At 51.8% G+C, this 21,741-nt stretch overlaps 2 protein-coding genes across 2 annotated transcripts; one reads left to right on the top strand and one right to left on the bottom strand.

Annotated features, from left to right (window-relative positions):
- Window positions 1-415: 415 nt before the first annotated feature.
- Zic5 (Zic family member 5) lies at window positions 416-6,628 on the bottom strand. The gene is made up of 2 exons (XM_051195196.1): window positions 5,059-6,628; window positions 416-1,033 (listed from the first exon to the last, which is right to left on the bottom strand). Exons 1-2 carry the CDS (start codon window positions 6,485-6,487, stop codon window positions 591-593), a joined length of 1,872 nt encoding a protein of 623 aa, XP_051051153.1. The 5' UTR covers window positions 6,488-6,628; the 3' UTR covers window positions 416-590.
- Window positions 6,629-16,976: 10,348 nt separating this feature from the next.
- Window positions 16,977-20,857, top strand: Zic2 (Zic family member 2). Its single transcript, XM_051195195.1, has 3 exons — window positions 16,977-18,117; window positions 19,868-20,031; window positions 20,215-20,857. Exons 1-3 carry the CDS (start codon window positions 17,046-17,048, stop codon window positions 20,563-20,565), a joined length of 1,587 nt encoding a protein of 528 aa, XP_051051152.1. The 5' UTR covers window positions 16,977-17,045; the 3' UTR covers window positions 20,566-20,857.
- Window positions 20,858-21,741: the final 884 nt, after the last annotated feature.

Raw genomic sequence — 21,741 nt, 5'->3', positions numbered from 1 at the left:
GTTGATGTGTTAAGGTCTGACTTAATGTTCTTTTTTTCCCCCCTCTCCCATTTAATAGATATACTCACACACAGGTACACACGCATGCACGCACACGCGCGTGTGCACACACACACACACACACATTTATTGGCAGTGTATATCTCAATTTCTGTACTAATTTTCCTCAATAGACTCTGCCTTCAGGCCTGTCCCAATGCAATGGACAAGTCTAGCTTGGTTGCTTTTTATTTTTTTGCCATAAAAATTTTCCCCCACAGTGCTAAAGACTGAACCCAGGGCCTCACGCATGGTGGCAAGGGCTCTAACACTGAGCTGCATCTCCAGTCCTGTTTTCTTTTTTGTTTGTTTGTTTTTTGTTTTGTTTTGTTTTTTTTTTTAGGAGAAAGAGAAAGAGAAAAAAACCAAACCAAATACCTTAATTAAATTAATTAAATGTACAAACACCATAGGGTTTCATACTGAATAAATAGGGCTAATTAGACCCGGTGGCAAGTCTGAGTCACCAGTTAGTCTCAGGCTCGGCATTGTCTCAGGTTAGGATATGGTCCAAGGACTCCCACTTACTATCTCACTCACTAATAATCATTCTAATGTATCGTCCGCACAACTTCAGGGTTCCCGTACATTTCCTCGTCTTCAGACTCAGAGGTGGTTCCATTGCTGGAAGGCGTGTGGAGGTGGCTGGGGGCCCCACTGGCCTGGCAAACATACCACTCACTGAGGTTGGTCACCTGAGGGGACAGAGTGCTGGATCGACTCCTAGTTGGGTCCAGCACAGGGGATAAAGTGTCACCCACCGGAGTCCCCACTGATGAGTATCCAAGGGCTCCTGGAGAAGGTGGGGGGGACTTGCAGTGAATCTTCATGTGTTTCCTCAGAGAGCTTGGGTGAGTATAGGATTTGTCACAGCCTCGGATCTTACAGTAGTAGGGCTTGTCACTGGTGTGAACATGGGAATGTTTCTTTCGATCACTGCTGTTGGCAAACTTCCTGTCACAGCCATCAAATTCACATTTGAAAGGCTTTTCCCCTGTAACAGAACACAGGAAAGGTTAACAATGGCTTTCCAGAGACCTCTCATTGGAAGAAATCTTAGAATAGAACTAGAGGTTCATTCCAGCCCCCCCCTCCCGTGAAGAGCAGCTCCCAGCCCGTGAAGAGCAGCTCCCAGCTTTATTCCTAACTGCAGTATTCCAGGCATGCAAGGGAAAAGGCTCTGCAAGGACTGGCCTGTGCCCACTGGCCTGGGGGCTTTGCTTGGACTTTGGGTTGTGAGGGCCCAGATGTTAGCTCCTGCAGCACCAGAGGGGTCAAAGCGAAATCTGAAGTAAAGCACTGCAAGGCCCTCCATGGTACCCCCTCACCATACACACATACACTCCCTTAGCATCTGAATGCAAGTGGGAGTTTCCCTGTGTTAAGATAGACGCCAATGAAACCGTATTTCCAAAACGATAGGCATAGAATCAAATAACAAGTACAACAAACACGACTATATATACTAATTCACAGTAGCTTGGTGGGGGGGCACAGTAAGATGACAGTGGCATGTTACTGAGTCTTCCTAGACTTCACTGGTGGGACAAGAAAGGAGAAAAACTGAACACACCTCTTCTCAGGCACCTGTGAGACACACAATCTTATCCTGAGATTTTACAAAGCTGGTTGGGCAGAGGCCAGGCCTTCCAACAACTATACCCCTGTAACTCCAAGGTGTAAAAGAAGCAGGGTGCTAGAAAGCACAGAGCCTCAGCAGAACCTGCCTTACCTATCCTGACAGCACCCTTCACTCCCTAGTAATCAACCAAAACTATGTTTTTAAAACCAAAGTCCTTTGGCCTATCACCTCTTTTAACTTATCCATCAGCCCCAAGAACACGCAACTCCTTAAACACAAGGCCACAAATCCAGGAAGTGAGGCTGCTCAGTAAGCTGAGACTAGAGAAATTTAGCCGAATCACTTTGGTGTTTATAAACAGGAGAAGACAACAGGTTAGATTATAACTGTGTTTCCCGCTGACCTCAGTATCTATGAGCTTGATGCATTCAGGCCCAAAACTAAGTAAGTCATCCCATAATACTGCTTTTTATACTATTCTTTCTTTCCATTGAGAGGATTAAAAACAACAACAAACCAACAGCTTCTTTGACACAGAACATAGGACAATGCTTTTTGTTTTGGATATTTTTAAAAAAGGCGTAACAGTAGCTAAATCTCTTATCTTTTTGTCCATACAAATATTTCAATGGAGTCCTTTTTCTTTCATATTTTGTCAATGGTAACTGCTCCAGTGCCAGAGTATAACACAGTTGAAAGTATTTAGATACCTAAAATAGAACTTTTCATAACTGGAAATGCTAATTAAAAATGAAATTAGTTATTCTTGAAACGTGCCTCCTATGTTAACCCACCGTTGGAAGGGATACACAGCTCACAATGATAATCACAAGCTTTAAAAATTCTCTATAGATGGAGCAGAATACAATGTTAATCCCTTCCTATCAGAACATGGATTTGTCAGGATTTCTGCATTACCCTGTAAGTTCAAGGTAAGCCTCATTTAACACAGCACCCTTTAAATAAAAATAACATGTTAAATGTTTATATACATGTACTATATATACATACATATAAACCAGCCCCTTCAGTATGGAGGCAATACATTTTTTAAATTCTCATTTTTCTGAGCTGCCTACGTATCTTAGGGAAAAGTAAGTGTTTTGAAATCTGCTGTTTCCTGGAGAAAGAGTTGCAGGGTTCAGTGAAGGAGATAGGGGAAGTTTATGGTAAGAGGCAGGAGAGAGGGGACGAAAAAGAAGCTAGACATAATTGAACAGCCTATGTTGTTTAGGGTCTTAGGAAGGCCTAACCAGAAGGGCTGGGCGACCCCAGTGTTTCCCATACAGACACTGACAGAGAGGTCATGTCAAAATTGAACTATGCCGAGTTTTGGAGACTTGGTGCTTGTAGCAAAGAGCTGTGTGGATACTGCCTAGATCTTGCCAACTCCCTGTAGACACCGGCCAGACACAGGTTATAAATGCAGCAGAGGGCACGTGGGTCAGGAAACAGGCCTTTAGGAGTGGCCTGGGGATTAGTCCTTCCATCCATCTGTTCTGAGATCCCAGATAACCCCTCAAGGGAAGGCAGTGGTAGCTGAGATGGTGCCCTCTCAATACAATGCCCAAAGGAAAGCCCTGGGAGACCCAAACACTAGCAAGCTCGCTATGAACTGAGTCGGTGGTGGTGGTGGCAGCATCCTTCTTGAGGGATGCCCACAAGCTCCACCTGGAAGGGTCCACGCAGCCTCTGGGAGTGGGAACAACAAGCGTAACACCATCCCTGCTACGTGGAACCAGGGCAACCAGAAAGAAAATCCTGCCGTGGGGCCCCCTCACCACCACTACCAACTTGCTGCCACGGATAGGTTCAGAGGGCAGCCTGTCCTGTGGGAACCCAAAAGCCACGATGCATGTGAATCTGTCAGTCAGTTTCTACTTGGTTAGCTGCCAGCAGCCTCCAGGGTAAGGTCCACTAGCCTCCCGAGGCCCGGGAAAGTGGAGAGGGCTCAAAGTCTTCTGCACTGCATTTTGAAGTTCCCTTTAGCCCTGGCTGTGTCGGGGAATTGTTGAGCATGCAGCTTGCAGCTGCCTTAGCTGGCCTGGTTGTTTTTACGAGAGTCTCCTCTCGTGGGAAGTTTCCGTTTGGAAAAGTCATTAAGGAGAATCGATCCCAGTTACAGAAAGGGGAGGGGGAAAAAGAGGCCTCGAGGGAAAACATACTTCTAGATGGTCCTGTGAGAGTCACAGGGAGGCCTGCAAGGTATAGGGCCACAAGAGCAAGGCCTGAGGCTGAGAACCGGGATGCTCTCATAAAGACCAAGGCCTCAGGAAGGTAGGCCCCACGTAAAGGCCCATGCTTGGGGCTTCCTCTTCGTCCCTGATGCGCAGATAAATCAGTCAAGTAATTATAGAATGTAAACTCAGGTTACGTAAGTGTCCTCGGAGGAGTAATATTGCCTAGCATATAAATCTCGACTACACTTGCGCTGTAGAGCGCGTTAGCCTGGCGCGATTGTGCATTCCACAGTACCACAGGAACCATCCCTCTACTGCCCCACGCCTCAGCCTTCCTCACCAGAGCCACGATGTGGGAGGAGGGTCCTCACGGAGTTGAGTTTTCACCACGTTCCACTGAAGGGTAGGCCTTTCCGACCCAGGAAACCACCCTCACTGGGACTAGAACCTTAAGCCTACCTCTCCAGTGCCCAACACACTCTAGGCAGGGCCGGTAGAACGTGTGTGAGCCGGTGCGTGAGGGTATGCAAATGAAGTGTTGAGTGTGGATGTATGTGTGAGACAGGTCCTAGTGTCACAAGAGTGTGGTGCAGGAGGTCAGAAATGTGGAAACTAGTGTGCGATGCGCGCCCGTGAAGATGTACGAGTTCGTGTGAATGGCTGGAGGCCTCCTACAATCGGCCCCGAAGGCACCCGGACCCGTTTTCCCAGGTGAAGACGCACTGCTCAGCCCCCAAACCCCAGAAAATCCCACGCGCCCCTCCTACACCCTATCTCAGCAACGCAGCGATCGCTGGAGGCCTGCGTCCGGTGGGGAAGGAAGGTGCCACCCCAGCCAGAGGTCCCTTCCCCATGGGCCTTCAGAACTCCCGGGGCCGGGCGCGTGGAGGGCTGCCGACCGTCCTGGGCGCCTTCCTGCTGCTGCTGCTGCTGCTCCCGGGCGGCGGCGGAGGCGGTGGCGGCTGGAGCGCTTTGCCGGTCCCGGCGGAGGGGCTGCGGGCGCGCTGGAAACTCCGCCAAGAGGGAGGCCAGCGCGGGGCCTGTGTGTGCTATCGAATTACTTATTCATAGAAGAAAAAAAAAAAAAAAAAGGAGGGGGGGAGAGAAAAAAAAAAAAAAGAAGTCACATGTCCGGGTTATACGTATGCGGAGAAGCAGCAGAAGGAGGGAAAAATGAAAGCTAGCAGAAGGCGAAGCAGCGGCGAGGAGGCGGCGCAGGCGGTGGCGGCGGCGGCGCGGCCGGGAACAGACACCCACCTGTATGAGTGCGCTTGTGGATCTTGAGGTTCTCGGAGCGCGCGAAGACCTTGCCGCAGCCCGGGAACGGGCAGGGGAAGGGCTTCTCTCCGGTGTGCACGCGGATGTGGTTGATGAGCTTGTACTTGGCCTTGAAGGGCTTGCCCTCGCGCGGACATTCCTCCCAGAAGCAGACGTGGCTGCTCTGCTCCGGGCCGCCCACGTGCTCCACCGTGACGTGGTTCACCAGCTCGTGCATGGTGCCGAAAGTTTTGGAGCAGGGCTTGGCGCCGCTGGCCGCAGGCGGCGGCGGCGGCGGCCCGGCCAGCTCCTCCGGGTCCAGCCACTTGCAGATGAGCTCCCGCTTGATTGGCTGCCGCATGTAGCGCAGGAAGGCCCCGGCCGCCCCCGGGAGGTGGGGGTGGTAAGGTTGCTGCGCGGGCGCTGGCGGCGGCGCCGGGGGCGGCGCGTGGTGCTGCAGGTGGGGCCCGGGCCCCGCGGCCGCCGCGGCCGCCGCGGCCGCAGCCAGGTTCAGGTTTAAGTTCACGGCTCCGTAGCCGTGCAAGGCGGCGGCTGCAGCGGCCGCCACCGCCCCGTAGTGCGCGTCCCCTGAGCGCGGAGCGAAGGGTGGCTCCGCGCGGCCGTACAGCTCGGCCGCAGCCGCTGCAGCGGCCGCCAGCCCCAGGCGCATCTGGCCGTTGAGCGGGTGCCCGCCAGGAGCACCCGGAGAGTCGTGCAGCGCGGGAAAGAGCGCGGGGCCGCCACCGTCCCGGCCCGCGTAGGTGCCGCTGGCCGAGATGAACATCCCGGCCGGGTGGGGAGGCGGGGTCGGGTGCTGGGGGGAGCTGCTGCCGGACCTCTGCTCCCCTCCGAGCGGGGCCCCGTGCATGGCCGCCGCGGGGGCCGTGACGGAAAGGTCCCTCCGGAGGACGAAGTCCCTGCTGTGGCCTTTGCCGCTGCTGCCGCCGCCGCCACTGTTGGTGGCGGTGTAGCCCGAGAGGGCAGAAGGAGGAGGCGGGGGAGGGGGAGAGGGGGACTGGGAGGGAGGAAGAGGAGGGGCTGGAGGCGGGGGCGCCGAGGCCTGCGCGCCACCGCTGCCCCCGCCGTCGGGGTGGGTGCGGGCTCCCGGGTGCGCCTCTGAGGCCGCGGAGCGGGCGGCGGGCGCGGGAACCTGGGGCTGTCCCCGCAGCGCCTGAGCGGGAGGGCTGGGGCCGTGCCCACTGGCCTGTGCCATGTGCTCGGGTCCCAGCGCAGTGCTGGCCGCGCCGGGGTCAGTGTCTGGGTCCCGCGGGTGGAGATGCGCGGAGGCGGCGCGGAGTTGGGAGTGGGCGGGCGGGCCGGCCAGCACCGGGAAGCCTGTCATATTCTGAAGCTGTTGGGCCTGAGCCGTTGCCAAATCCGCTAATCTCAGCTCTGGCGGGTTCCTCTTGCTGAAAAGGGGTTCCATCATAACTATACAATCAGGCCCATAGACCCTCGCTGGGGGCACTTTTCCCCCCTCTGCCCGCCTTCAAAAACATGTATATATTAGGCGCTCTTTAACTTCTTGTGTCCTGGCCTCCTAACTGCTTATTCTTGTCCCCTTTCTATCCTCCAGCGATTGGCAGAGTGAACACCACATTTGAGCTGCACAGTGGGACCGAGTTTTTGGAAATGGCACGGGTGGGATTGGAGGGAGCCGTGTGATTGGCAGCTGCCTCGGCTGCGCGATTGGCTCCGATTCAGGCTCTGGGCGCAGCGGGAAACCGCCCCCCGAGCTCGAGACCGCCTGCGCTTTCGCTTCGCGCCCCCTCCTCCCCGGGAGCTCTGCCTGCCAATCCCCCCCCTCTCCCGCCCCACCCCCCGGATACCTAAGTTCCACTTGCAGAACTTTGCGCTTGGCCTGCTTCCTCAGTACCCTGCGAACGTTCGGTGGACGCGCCTGGAATAGAGCGTCTGCTAGCTCCGGGCCAGGGTGCGCTAATTGCCAGGGGTCAAGGGACCTCCCTACCAGGGGTAAAGCGACGGGGGTTGGGGTGAAGAAGAACCCCAAAGTGGTAGTACTCGAACACTTTCTACCTCCTCTCTTGGATGATCCCTGGCTTCTCTCTCTACCCAGTGACCATCCTACCAGAGATGGCAGAAACTTCTTATATGGACCTCGTCTGCCACTGGGCCCACGTGGGGTATAGACTGGAGGCGGAAGGGGGACGATTATTAAACGTTACTGATTGCAAAACAATTCGATGGGGCTTGGCAAAATACCAAAGTCAAAATAATATATAACTCTTTCCCCCAAAGAACAGTCTTACTTAGACTATTTTAGCTCATGAGTTGCCATTCAAATATGGTTCAAAGGAACGGGCTCAGGATGTAAACTCGGTATTCATGGGTTCTAGACCTGCTACTTCCAATGAGATGTCCCTGAGGGGCGGGGAGTATGGAGTGTGTGTGGGGGGGGAGCTAACTTTTGCTTCTCAGGGAAGGCCAAGTAGAATCTCTCCCAAGTGAAGCCGTTAAGTAAGGGGCCTTCTCTAAGCAGCCGGTCTTCTTCTTGCCCAGGGTGCACTCCTCATATATGCCTCAGTTTCTCCGGAAGGACTGCAAGTTGGGTTAGACGAAATAAAATATTAAAAAATCAGTGAGTATCTTGCCTATTTATTAATAAAATAAGCGTCCTCCTTCTTAAACTGAAATGCCATGCTTGAAACAAACAAACAAGAAACAAATCTGGGATGCCCCGCTCTCATTTTTAGCGGTTTCTGCCATCCCTTTGCATCCATTTGCCTCCAAACCAGTTTTAAAAATATAAGTAAGTCCCTGCACCATGGCGGGGGTCAGGGAGACAAATGTGAAACCCCCGTTAAATAGGAGTTTCAATCGCCCAAAGTGCCAATTTTTTTTTGATAAAATAATACTTTTGTGATGTTCTAAAATGCTCAAACTCGAGCAACACTATTTTGATTTCTTCAATAAAATCATCTATAAAGTAGTAATAAAAGTCAAATATGATTCACACACACACATCCGGAGGTGGAGAGTGGGGTGGGTGGGAAGTAGGGGGCAAGAAATAATGTTCAAGCTTAAATCATTTGCAGTCTGAGTGAAGATCACCCCCCCACACACAAAAGCTGTCATCAGATCATAACCCTCAAAAGAAATAAGCATTATTTTCAAAGGAGTTGATTTGCTAGCACCATTGACATTGGTGTGAACTGTGCTGGAGGAGCCTGCCTATGAACCTTGGGAATGTCATTTCTCTTACAAAGTTGACAACCAAACAAAGACAACCATGCTATCACGTTCTAAATGCCTTCTTCTTTTAGCTTAAATGAAGTTTAAATCTAGGGAACATGCAAAGGGCCTGAGCACCCACACAGTCACAGTAATCAAATCCACATCTGTATTTGGTGAGGGGAATTCTTTGGTGACTTGTTTCAGAGACTTAAATATCTTGAGCCAACCATGGAAAGGTTGGTGGAGAACTGTGGTATCTGTATAGATGTATAAAGGAAGTGTCACATTGGTAATTATTACCACTGTCTCCATTTCTTTGAAGGACATTTCAAATGATTTTCCTTTATTTTAACCTCTTGGCAATAAACGTCCATACTGGCAGTAATGACAGCTCTGAGTGCACTCTTGCAGGTTATCAGCAAAAGCAAACTAATCCCAAAAAAGTGAATAAAGGAAATAAGTACAACCTAGTTTATAATAAAGACCTTTGAGCAATTTTATTGTGCAATAAAATGGGTACCTCCACCCCCTTCAAAATGGCTTTTCGTCAAAATTATAACTGCTTTGTTTTATTGAATTGCTGAAATTTAATGGTTTAATGGATGGAGGCATGAAGGAAAGGCTGTAAAAATGTGCATAATGCTACAGCAGACCCGTGTGGAATCTGGAACCCGCCTCCTTGTACAACTCTTGTTAAACACAGCATGATATGTATCTGTCATCGATTTAATATGTCTTAATTCAAATATAGCTCCCTGATCAATTTCTTTTTATGGGAGGCCTAGGAAAAAAGAAAGGAAGGAAGGAAGGAAGTAGAAAACACTTTCTTTGGAAATAACAGAAATTTGGTTGGTGACTGGAAAGGGAATATTTACAAAGTGAGCTTAATGAATATTCAAATTTATGACAAAACCCAGACCCTAAAAAGATAATTGACTCAGGTAAATCGATTTGAGATGCTAATTCTTGAAAGAAAGGGCTGGGGGGGAGCAAAATTTCAATCAACACCAATAAGGCGCCAATAAACCTCCTGCCAATTAAACCTGAGGATAGGCCTAGCTACTCGGTCCTCAGGAAGGCTCGCTGTGGATTTCCGGGATTGCCTTGCTTTATAAAGGGCCTTTTTATTTTGTAGACGCGCTTTTTGTTATTGTGATGACCTGCCTGACCCCAGGTGCGCTGTTTCTTTTTCAAGCTGTTTGGGAGCCAACCCCAAAACCCCTTAAATCCCGACTTTCTAAGGGCTCAATAACTGTCACACTTCCTAAGTAAACAATTTTCAGAGTATTGAAGAGAATAATGTACTGGTCTCCAAAGCAGGGAGTAATAGATGCACTCATGCTAATTCCTTTCTTTTCTGTGGACGGTTATCCTGTTCTGAAGATGGAGTCTTCAGGGCCAATTCCCCAACACACACGTCCTTATCTGCACTTGCGGATGCACAGGTCCTTGCATGAAGGCAGCGATACTGAGAGCCTTAAAAACGCCGGTGCTAGAGGCAACCGGGGCTTTGGTGGCCGTAAATTTACAGAGCTCACCACGTCTGCTCTAGTAACCCCAACCTCTTTCCCAGCTCCCCCCCTCCCCAAACAAAGACTCGGGGAGGTGGAAGGCACAGCCAACTACCAGCTGGCCGGAACCCGACGTCCACGCTGCAGCTTAGCAGCCTAAAGGCCACAGAACTTGGCGCCTGGGGATGTTGCGGCAGGCTTTCCCGCTGTAGGGAGGGAGGGCTGCATCTCCCAACTCCAGGTGCCTTCCGTGCCTCACATAACAGTCAGTCAAGTTTCCTACGATGGGTGTGGGCAATTAATAAACTCTAGGGGAAGTGAATTGGACATTTCCTGGCTTTTGAGCCATTGTTTGATTGTTTCTCCAGGCGGGCGGGCGGAGGGGGGCACTTGGGGGGGGGCAGTGGGGTGGACAAGAAAGGAACCGGGGAGACCCACCGGGATGCCTTTTTATTGCCCCTGCAATTGCTTTACGACTCGCCAGTCCCGCGTGGTTTCTGAGAGGCGGCCTCCTCGCGGAAGGGCTGGGTGCAGAGCGGGTTTTGCAGTCTCGGGCCTTTTGGATCGAGCCAGAGGCGGGTTCAAGGGCGAACGGGCCCACGGAACTCCTGCAGAAGGAAGATTGACCCTGGGCGGGAATGCCAATGGGGTGCTTAACCCATGCAGGGTGGGAACTGTTAGCAGGCTGAGGATGGTGGTGGTACTTCACCCAGAGTTTTCTGCAAACCGGAGCCTGAAAGGCAAGCGAGCCAGTAGATCTTCATTTTAGCGGAACTCTATGAGGACAGGGAGAGATGGCGACTGTTGGTTGAAGGGCTTTTTCCAAATCAGGTACACTAGGCTTCCTAGGCAGCAAGGTCTACAGGGCGACTTTCCTGGCCACGCCCGCTCCGTCTTCTCTCTACAGGGACCAGATTCTCCACCCTCGCGTCCTCAAGATCGAGATTAGTTTGGCATGAGGGCTGCTACTGGTCTCAGACATCTTGGTGCTCAAAATTGTCCGATGGCCATTCGCAGCGAGCATCTCTTTAAGGATTGTCTCTCTCGCCGCCTCCTGAACTCATTCACAATCTTCATGCTCCACGGACACGTGTGGTGCAGGGTCAGCCAAAACACGTACTTTTTTCTAAGGTTTATGAGCCCTGTCACACATTCGAGGGCACGGTGGAAATGGGAAGACTGTGTTCCTGAGACTAAGACCCTGGATTGGGTGGGGGGTGAGGATATGTCTTGTCCCAATCGTTTGGATGGGGAGTGAAGAACTGGTCCCATCCTGCATTCACTTGACCTTTGCATTGACAAGCTGTTGGGAAAAAAAAAAAAAAAGGCTACTTGTACAGTTCTAAAGATAAGTTGTGTGAAATCTGCCTGTAGTCAAACATTCCCAATTGCTTCAAAATTATTTTTACAGTCAGAGACAGAGGTTGTCTGAGGAAGGCCTTTGACTTATATTTGACCACTAGGATTGGTGATTTCTTGAAAAACCCAATGTTGTGTTAAAAAAAAAAATGTTCAGCAGGTCTCAGTAAGAACCACAAAATTTTTTTTTTTTTTTTTTTTTTTAACATGGCCAAGGTTTACACCAAAGCCTACTTTTCTAGGCCTGAAGTGGACTTTTCAGGGTCTCTCACCCTTGACTATCTTCGAAGTCAGATAAAGAAGCAAGCAGAAACTTCAATGTATTTATTCCAGAATTGGGTGTCCCCCCAGTAAACACCCTCTTTGGTGTCTATGCTTCAATATTTGAAGAAGCTGTTGAGATAAATCAAATAGTGACACATTGATGGTTTTACTTGTGTAAGCAATATGGTTGACATATGGCATTGTTATTTATGAATGACAGCATAAATTGTATTACAAAGTCTACTGCAATAATACTGCACTTTACTGGAAAGCTGCTGGCTTGTTGGTATTCAACCTCAGGGTTTGCCTGGGAGCCCCAAGGATAACAAACTTTGATATAATTAAATATGCTTCTGAAAGTTATAGTCTCCCAGGTTTTTTATTATTATTAATTTTTGTTTTTTGATCTGTTTGTTTTTGCACATTTTTTTAAAAAAAAACACTCCTATGAAAAAAGAGGAGATGAGGCAAGGACCATTTGTTCTCTTCTAATTCCAAAACCACAATTACTGTTGCCCAGTTGGGGTGCCTGGGTGGCTGATGGCCTTTTCACCCCCATTCTGAGAAGTACAAAAGTATTTACACTCTTGTCCCTAAACTACTGGTGGGCATATATTTTATATTGAGATTTTTAAAATGATCTCAACCACAAAGTTTAACCATTAAAAAACAAAAGTGGATCTATGTTAAAGCTTTGTCTTAACTTACTTAACTCTAAGTTACAGCTTTGGCTAGCATTTTCACAACTTCCCACACCTTCCTAAAGTTCTGACAAAAGACTTTTGTTCTAGGTGCATTTTTTAAAGAGGGGCTTCCTAGAGCATGCATGTGGCCTTTCATGGGTCAGGGGTCACCCAACTCAGGAGTAGCTGAGAAAGCAGAATCAAAAATGACCTTCAACTTAATACCCTGTTGATGATCTTATTGAATTTTAACTGAGTGGTATAGATGATGGTGGTACTATAACTCTAAAAAAAAAAAAAGGAAATTATTGTTATCTATTATTATTGTGTTGTTATTTTTGGTCTAAGATGTAAAGACAATGTATTCCACATTTTCCCTCACAACTCCTCTCCCCCACTTTTATTCTTTTCTTTAAGGAAAAAAAAAAAAGTCAAAACTGTATGTTACTGGGGCCAAGAGTTTGTGCTTGGCCTCTCCCGTCACACGAATGCATACTTACAAGACAGTGGGTGGAAACACAATGTGTTTACTCTTCTGTGTGCACATCATGTTACAGAGGCCCGCAGACCAAAAGCAGTTGCTCGACGCTGGGATGCTTATGGAATTTGCTTCCCCCATGTCCTATTTTTATTTTTGTAAGCACACCACAAAGTTTTGATCAAGCCTCGATTCTGTCCACTTGCTGGGGGGGGGAGGGGGAAGCAAAAAACGCATCCTTGCTCGGAGACCAGGGGTAGATATCCTCTGTAACCACAAGCTCAGGTTTTGCCCTGTTTAGACAGTTTGGAGGAACTTACAAAGAAAGAACATGCTTGCTACCGGCTTGGGGAGCTGGACATCACGGTAGACCAGCCCTTCTAAAAACCTGTTGAAAAAAAATGAATTCACTCCTGGTATCTTCCTTTTCCTTTCTTCCTTCTTTCCTTCCTTCCTTCCCTCCTTAACCCCCCTCCCTACCTCCTCCCCTTTCCTCTTCTCCCTCCCTCTAAGGAACACCCTTTACTTCTGAAGCAACAATCCAGAAAGCCTTTGCACACGTGCGCAGCACATACACACACTCACTCACACAAGCACTCTCACACACTCACACACTCACTCACACTCACTCGCACACTCACTCACACTCACTCACACTCACACACTCACTCACACAGTCACTCACACAGTCACTCACACTCACTCGCACACGCACACACTCACACACACAGTCACACACACACTCACACAGTCACACACACACAGTCACACACACACTCACACAGTCACACACACACACTCACACACACACTCTCACTCACACACTCACACACACACACACTCACACACACACCCTTGTTCTTCTTTCCTTCTCACTCTTCCCTTCCTTCAAAAAAAAAAAAAAAAGCCAAGGAGGAAAAGGTTTTTTTTTTTTTTTTTCGGTTTGCAGAGAAATAAAACACTTCTGAGAGGGAATGGAGACGTGACTTTGAACTTGGCTCAGCTCCTCTGTTTCCTGCCGTGAAAGGAGGCCTGGAGCTGGGAAAGAATGGCCAGGAGGGCCCAGCCCGCGAGCTCTCCGGCGGGAATTAAGGCGTCTGCCCTACGGCTCGGCCCTGGAATCCGGCGCGAGCAAGCGCCCAGCCGCGCCATCCTGAAACGCGGGCGCAGCAAAGGAGAAATCAAAGCGAAAGGAGAGAATAGGTCAAAAAAGGAGAGGGAGGGAAGAGTGGGGAGCGGTGAGAAAGTGGGAGAGGAGGGGAACCTGCAGCTGAGGGGGGCTTGAAAGAAGGAAATGCCTTTGGATAAGTAAGGCTGTTATTCTCACGGCCAACCTTGGTTAAAAAAAAAAAGAAAAGAAAAAAATTGGCAGGTTTTTTTTTTTTTTTTTGAGCAAACCGTTATATGCACTTTTCAGATACACTGATAAATAAGGTAAGGAAACGTGAAAGGCTGAACCATTTTTAAATAAATGGATTGAATCCTTTCTGCTTAGACGTCGTCTCTCTTCCCCTTTCCTGACCACCCTCCTCCCCCGCCCCCTGCAGTCTGGCAGGCCAGTTTGGCATCTGCACTTTGAGTGAAGAGCTGGTGGTGGTGGGAATGTGTGGAAAGACAACTACTTCCCCCTCCAGCTTCCAGGAACGCTCAAGGGTTCAGACAAGATACCTTCTTCTGGTCGTCCTTCCCCTCCCCCTCGGCAGGGAAGCGGGAACCCAGAGGGAGCGAAGGGAGTCTTTATGGAAGGGGCTGCGGCCAGCTCCAGCAGTCGAGCCAGACCCCCTTAAGGTATGAGAATCTGCTTGAGCAGGCAGGAGATCCCAATGCGTTGCAACACTCCTGGGTAAGAGTATTCTTCCGGCGTTTTTGGTGATTTCATTTCAGTGTGAAATTTCTCTTGCCCGAATATTATCTCAGTTCCCAGAGATTTACAAATAAAAGCAGTCCTCAGGCCTGCCAAAGGCGAAGAAAGACTTTGGCCACAGGCTGTCCTTACACTTCCCCAGACTCTGGGCCCAGGATTCCCTCTCCGGTTACCACTTGAGCTCGATCTGAGGGGCTGTTCGATGTCCTTTAATGATCAGCCAGCCAGCCTGGGGTCGAAGATGGCGCTTGCGTGAAGCTTTGCGGTGTGTTACACACCAAAGAATGAGTGACACTGTAAAGAAGGTTTAAGTCCCACAGTTTATTTTTTTCCGAGGCCCTGGACCTGACATATCAACAGTCAAATTAAGGCCTAAATCTTGCTTGGTTCTGGGCATCCCACTTCTAGCTCAAGGTGGCCGTGCACCGGGTCAGTGGGCATCCACCCTGAGGGTGACACTGTCTTTAAACGACTTCCAAACAACCCCCTACCCCTGCCTCTCAGGGGGCTGAAGCCTAGGGTTCACTTCTGTAATCTGAGTTGAAAGCGAGAGTCGCGGTTGGGGGTTGGGGGAGCTAAGTATGCCCAAGGGGAGATAGGACCGCTGCCGAGTGTAGGAGTGATGTTTAGGTGAGTGTTCAGGGAGTTGAAAGGTGGGGTGAGGCTCACTTTATCTGTGTCCACCGTCCTTCACTCGCGTTTCAACGCCTCAAAGCAAATTGATCAAGGAAAGGACGGGACGGGGAATGTAGTTTGCCGATGGGGCAAGAGGCCTGACCCTGTCCGTGTCCCTAAAAGTCTCCTCGCTCCTCCAGGGATCCCGGCTTGGTGACTTGGTTGTTAGTCACGCCTCTGTAGCCAAGGGTATTTTGGGCCAGGGTTCCTGGGTATTTCTGTGTAGTTAGGGGGGTGGATGTGATCCCCGGGGAGTTGGTGGCCTCGGATAAAGTTTGCGGGTGCAGAGTGCAACCCCACTCCAGGCTAGAATCCGGTGGAAGGTTACACCATCATTAGGCCTGGGACCCCATTACGCTAGCAGCTGGGCTCCTGTATTAGCTGGCTGGGACCGGGAGCCACCGTGCCATACGCACGGACGAAGCTCGGCTGCCTACTAGGCCCAGTCCGAGGGTGCGTTCGGTCACTGCTGCGGCTGCACAGACCCAGCCAGGCGCGGGGAAAGTGGGGAGGGCTGGGAGCAGGGCGGGGGCGCAGGATTGACGAGGCCACCGTGGCCAATAGCCGTTCCAGGAGGGCGGTATGGGCGGGAGCCGCCGTTAAAGGGGCGGTGTGACCAGGAGGCCCGGCCTGGATCTGGAGAGAGGAATACCCGGGCGGGTGACTAGGGTACGCGGGGGAGGGGAGAGGAAAGGGAGGGAACAAAAAAATAAATAAATAAATAAAATAAAAGGCTGCTTCTGCGGTCTCAGCGCCCACCGAAATAAACAGAGGCGGTGGCGAACGCTGTCCACCGCAGCCGCGAGGAAGGAACTCGCGTTGGCCTCCTGGCATTTGCTCGTGCCGAGGACAACCCTCTGTCCTTGTTGGTGCGAGCTCTAGGTACCGGACTAGCGCCCTGGGCGGATCGGCTGGAAGAAGGAGAACCAGAGATCACTTTTTTATTGTTGTTATTGTTTTTCAGCCAGCCTCACCCTGCTCCCCTCCCCCTACTCGCCTTCTCCCCTCCCACAGTCCCCCTCCCCTGCTCTTCCCCCGCCTCCTCCTCCGGCCCAACTTAAAGAAAGAGGGAGCGACGCGCCCGTTTCCTTCATCTGGGGGAATTCGTGGCCGCTGCAAGTTTACTACTCTGGCGCCGCCAATGCCAAGCTCGGAGGACCAGGAGGGCTAAACCCCGCAGCCTCGGAGCCGAACAATACCCGCAGAGCGCTGGGCGGCGCGAGCAAGGCCTCAGGGGAGGGAGCGGCCACCCGAGAGCGCCGCAGACTGGGCGCTCGGCCTCCTCCTCCGGCTGCCCAGCGCCCCCGCCGAGATCAGGTGGAGCCGCGGGTGCGCTAAGCTCTGGGGCTGGCGGATCGCCGCAGCCCTCTCGCTGCCTGCCTGCCGGCGCACAGCCGCTGCCCCAGGGCACCGTGGCCCCACGGCTGTGGTGACTTCATTCGGCGGACGCCGCTGATCGCAGCTAGGCTCCCGGTCCGCCAGCAGTGAAAAGCAGCCAGCGAGTGAGTGCGTGCGTGCGCGCGCGGGGGCGCGCAGGGGTGGGGGCCGCGGCGCAGCGCTCGCCCTCCGGCGGCCCCCCTCTCCTCCGCTCCCCACACCTCCCTCCGCTCCCTCCTCCCGCCCGCCCTCCCCTGCCCTGCCCGCCCGCCCCCGCCGCAGCTCCTTTAATACACTTTGGTTCTCCTCCTGGCTTTGGACTCTTCTCCTCCTCCACCTCCTCCTCCCGCGCCTCCTCCGCCGCCGCCTCCTCTTCCTCTCCGCGCCTTCGCTCGGCGCCCGGCGGCCCGAGGCAGATCCAGGCGGCGGCGGCGGCGGGCTAGCAGCGCGCCTCCCAAGGCTGCAGTAGCCAGTGTTTCCAGCGCCGGCTCACGGAGCCGGGCGTTCGCCTTGCCGATCGGGAGAGGGAACCGAGGCGGCGGGGCTCACCCGGGCCGACAGGTCGGCCGGGCGCGCTGGCCATGCTTCTAGACGCGGGGCCGCAGTTCCCGGCCATCGGGGTGGGCAGCTTCGCGCGCCACCACCATCATTCGGCAGCGGCTGCAGCGGCTGCGGCCGCCGAGATGCAGGACCGGGAGCTGAGCCTGGCGGCGGCTCAGAACGGCTTCGTGGACTCGGCCGCAGCGCACATGGGCGCCTTCAAGCTCAACCCCGGGGCGCACGAACTGTCTCCTGGTCAGAGTTCGGCGTTCACGTCGCAAGGACCGGGTGCTTACCCGGGCTCGGCTGCGGCTGCCGCTGCTGCCGCGGCACTAGGGCCCCACGCCGCGCACGTTGGCTCCTACTCCGGCCCTCCCTTTAATTCCACCCGGGACTTCCTGTTCCGCAGCCGCGGCTTCGGGGACTCGGCGCCGGGAGGCGGCCAGCATGGGCTCTTTGGACCGGGCGCGGGCGGCCTGCACCACGCGCACTCGGACGCGCAGGGCCACCTCCTCTTCCCGGGCCTCCCGGAGCAGCACGGGCCGCACGGCTCTCAGAACGTGCTCAACGGGCAAATGCGCCTGGGGCTGCCGGGAGAAGTTTTCGGACGCTCGGAGCAGTACCGCCAAGTGGCCAGCCCGCGGACCGACCCCTATTCGGCGGCTCAGCTTCACAACCAGTACGGCCCGATGAATATGAACATGGGGATGAACATGGCAGCGGCCGCAGCCCACCACCACCACCATCACCACCACCCTGGTGCCTTTTTCCGCTACATGCGACAGCAGTGCATCAAGCAGGAGCTCATCTGCAAGTGGATTGACCCCGAGCAGCTAAGCAACCCCAAGAAAAGCTGCAACAAAACTTTCAGCACCATGCACGAGCTGGTGACCCACGTCTCCGTGGAGCACGTCGGCGGCCCAGAGCAGAGCAACCACGTCTGCTTCTGGGAGGAATGTCCACGCGAGGGCAAGCCCTTCAAGGCCAAATACAAACTGGTCAACCACATCCGTGTGCACACCGGAGAGAAACCCTTTCCCTGTCCTTTTCCGGGCTGCGGCAAGGTCTTCGCGCGCTCCGAGAACCTCAAGATCCACAAAAGAACCCACACAGGTAATCGTGGGTCTGGAGTGGGAAGAGGCACCTTAAAAAGAAAACTCAGGCCGAGCGTGTGCGTGTGTGTGTGTGGTGTGTTGTGTTCTCGCGCGTTGGGGGCTAACCACCAGCCAGAGACTTGGGAGAGTGCAGGACAGCCAGCGGCTTGTTTTTGTTGGAGGACAGTAGAGTATTATTAGGCTGGGATTTTTCCACGTGCGGAAATTGAACTTTTAATCGTCAGTGAAGTACCAAATATATGCTGGGAGTGAAGCGACCTTCTCTCCCCCACCCCATTATCATGGTGAATAATTTCCATTATAAACAGCGCACAAATAATAGAACAGTGTTGCTGTAACTAGTCAGGGAAGCAAGCCTAGCAAGGGTTTTGCCAGCTTGTCTGGATGAGCTTTTCCGCCCCGAGTAGATAGATCCTCTGTTTTTCAGAGGCTTGTGTGCTTTCTCATTTCTTTTACCCAGGGTCCAAACGCCCTTCTCGGGACTGTTTCCCATTAAATGAATCTGGTGTGAGCCGAAGCTGTAAAGCGGTTCTCATTTAAAAAGTGTTTTTAAAGCCCAACTCGGAGTGGGTCGCAGGGGACTGACGGTGGTTTGTCAGCGGTCTGTGAAATTCTTCTCTAATGGGCACCGGAGGGTTTGTGGATTCCCAACTTCGACCCTCACCCGGCCGGCAAGAGCCCCAGGCAGTACCGCCCCGCAGGGCGATCGCGAGAGAAAGAGAGGCGCAAAAGAACGCGCCTCTCGCCTCATAGATTATTCATCTAGGACCCGGTCTCAGCCAAAATCGCAAAAGACAATTTCCTAAAAAGAAAGCCAAATGTTTTAGCAACTTCCCTCGTCAATATTTACTCCAAAGTGGGGATGAGCCAGCGGCCTATTGTTCTCTTTTGGGAAGGGAGGGAGTCGAGGTGCGAGACAGCTTTTAACAAGGTTTAAAATTTGAGAAATTTATTTGCATGAAATGCCCTGTGTCTGAGCGGTTGTCTTTAAAAAACAGTTTAGGTGCTAATGGAATTTAACGTTAACTGGTCCCCTTTCCAAGTGGAACGACGTTTGAGTTCTCACACCTCTAAATGACTCCAAGCATTTGGGATCCTGTCAACAGGGTGCAGGAACCGCCAGAAAATTAAACATGGAGATTTTGAAAGGTTTTTCCTTTCCTGACTCCAACCTCCAACTTCTCAACTTGTGCTGAGAGCTATAATCATTAAAAGGCTACCTCATCACTAATGTTTAACCTCCTCTCCCCATTTAAAAAAAAAAAGCGTTTATATTAGGATTATAGTTAACTCGATTTGCAGAATTTTTTTTTGGATGAAAAATACTGGCTCAATCTCTGCATAGCCCATTCTCCAAACAACTCACAGCATCTCCAAATGTGATTGCCTACTGGCCCCAAAGAGAAAGCGACAGCAGCCCAGCCGCCTGTGTGATTTTGATAATGCCCCAAATATTTTGTCAAAATAACAGCTTCTCGGTGGCTAGACCAACTTGTTAGGAGGTTGGGGGTTCCAAAAAGCTCCGTGGAAAGGCGAACAGGGCCAGGAGCGCCCCGAAATTAGTTGGAAATTTGTGAAGGGAAGTAAATTACGAAAATGATGGGATCTGTTTAGCTGGTTCTTCGCAAGGGAATCCGACCTGTTTCAGAGACTCGCCCCGCTGCCCGTTACTCTCTACCCTGGCAAACTCGGTGAGGACTTTGGGGTCCTGGGTATCGGTAAGCAAGCACCCTGTTTGCTGTCCACAGGGGAGAAACCTTTCCAGTGTGAGTTCGAGGGCTGTGACCGGCGCTTCGCCAACAGCAGCGACAGAAAGAAGCACATGCATGTCCACACCTCAGATAAGCCCTATCTCTGCAAGATGTGCGACAAGTCCTACACGCACCCGAGCTCCTTGCGGAAGCACATGAAGGTATCACCGCGGTAGCCGGGAGGGCTAGGCCGACCTCGAGCGCCAGCTCCCGGCAGGCCTGGGAGGGTCCCCAGGGGCCGAGGGACCACTCCTGGGATGCTCCCGGCTCGGGGACCCGGCCTCACAGCAGCTGCACTCACACCCAGTCCCCTCTGGTCCCCGCTCCCGGCTTTTGTCTTGCAGGTCCATGAGTCCTCCCCTCAGGGCTCCGAGTCCTCCCCGGCTGCCAGCTCTGGCTACGAGTCGTCCACGCCCCCAGGGTTGGTGTCCCCCAGCGCAGAGCCGCAAAGCAGCTCCAACCTGTCTCCGGCAGCGGCGGCGGCGGCGGCTGCAGCGGCGGCGGCGGCAGCCGCGGTGTCCGCCGTGCACCGAGGCGCTGGCTCTGGCAGCAGCGGCTCCGGAGGCGGCTCCGCCACAGGCAGCGGCGGGGGCGGCGGGGCGGGCGGCGGGGGAGGCGGCAGCTCTGGAGGGGGCAGCGGGACAGCCGGAGGCCACAGCGGCCTCTCTTCCAACTTCAATGAATGGTACGTGTGAGGGGCCAGGCCTTTCTCCCATTCCGTGTTGTCTCCTCCACCACAGCCCTCCCAAAACCCACCGAGGGCACTCTAGGATCGTGTTGTTAAAATCATGAATCTGATTTTTATGGTGATGAAAAAGATTTTACCAGCAGAAGGATTTTTAAAAGTTTGTTTTTTTTTTTAAATGAAAAACAATCTAGGCATGAAAAGCAAAATCTCTCTGTGTCTCTGAAGCTAAAAACATAAAATAAAAATTTTAAGAAAATAAACTCCAAAAATATAGAGCCAAACTTCCTAGCAACCCCCCCCCCCCCGCGCCAGTCCACTCTCCCAAACTGTACATAGCCATAGCGGATTCCTTCCTTTTCCACGGTGATTTTAATGGCTTATTGGTGGATAGAAGTTTGTCCATATGTAAACTCCGGATTGCGTTCCTTCCTGCCTTTCTCCCATCCCCTTCCCCAAGTGATGGGCTTTTCTTCTTTCCTTTTAGTTTACCCGGTTTCTTTATTAAGTAATGTGGGAAAAAATGGTTTATTTTGTATTGTGGTATTAAATATTGTGTTCCTTTTAATGAGGCAACTTGATTGTAAACTTCATGCAACTATAGACTGGAAAAAAAAAATAATGAGCCGTGCCAAAGTGTCCCTTCTGTTTCTTGAACATACCAACTCATAGCACACATCACCACCACCACCAACGCTTGTGAATGTATTTTTCTGTTAGCTGGGTTTACATGTGATGTTTCAGTGCTTTTTGCGAGTTCCGATTTGTTAGTTGTTGTATGAAAGACTGGGGGGGTGGGGCGGGAGTAATCGTTGTGCCCTTAGCTTTTTCCGTAATAACACCCTTCTGTAAATATCCGTTGCCATATTTATCCATTTGTAATTAAATTATGGTATTAACTTGCTACAGAGGAAACAATATTTATAAAGAATGTTTCTTAACTATAAATATGTACAATTGTGGGCATAAACTGTTTCAGATTTTTTTATTTGAAGGTTTAAGTGGTTTGATCATTTCTTGTGATGTTTGAGAGTAATGCATACAGAAATATAATAAAATGTGTTGAAAATGCATGAATATACTTTTATTTTTCTTACCCAAGTTATTGAAGAAGAGAATGGAAAGATAGAGTGTATGGGTTGGGAGTGTGTGTGTGTGGGGGGGGGGAGTGTCACCTTGCACTTCT

This window comes from Phodopus roborovskii, unplaced genomic scaffold (assembly GCF_943737965.1).
Source record: "Phodopus roborovskii unplaced genomic scaffold, PHOROB, whole genome shotgun sequence".
Taxonomy (NCBI): Eukaryota; Metazoa; Chordata; class Mammalia; order Rodentia; family Cricetidae; genus Phodopus; species Phodopus roborovskii.
This window is presented reverse-complemented; position numbering and strand designations above follow the sequence as displayed.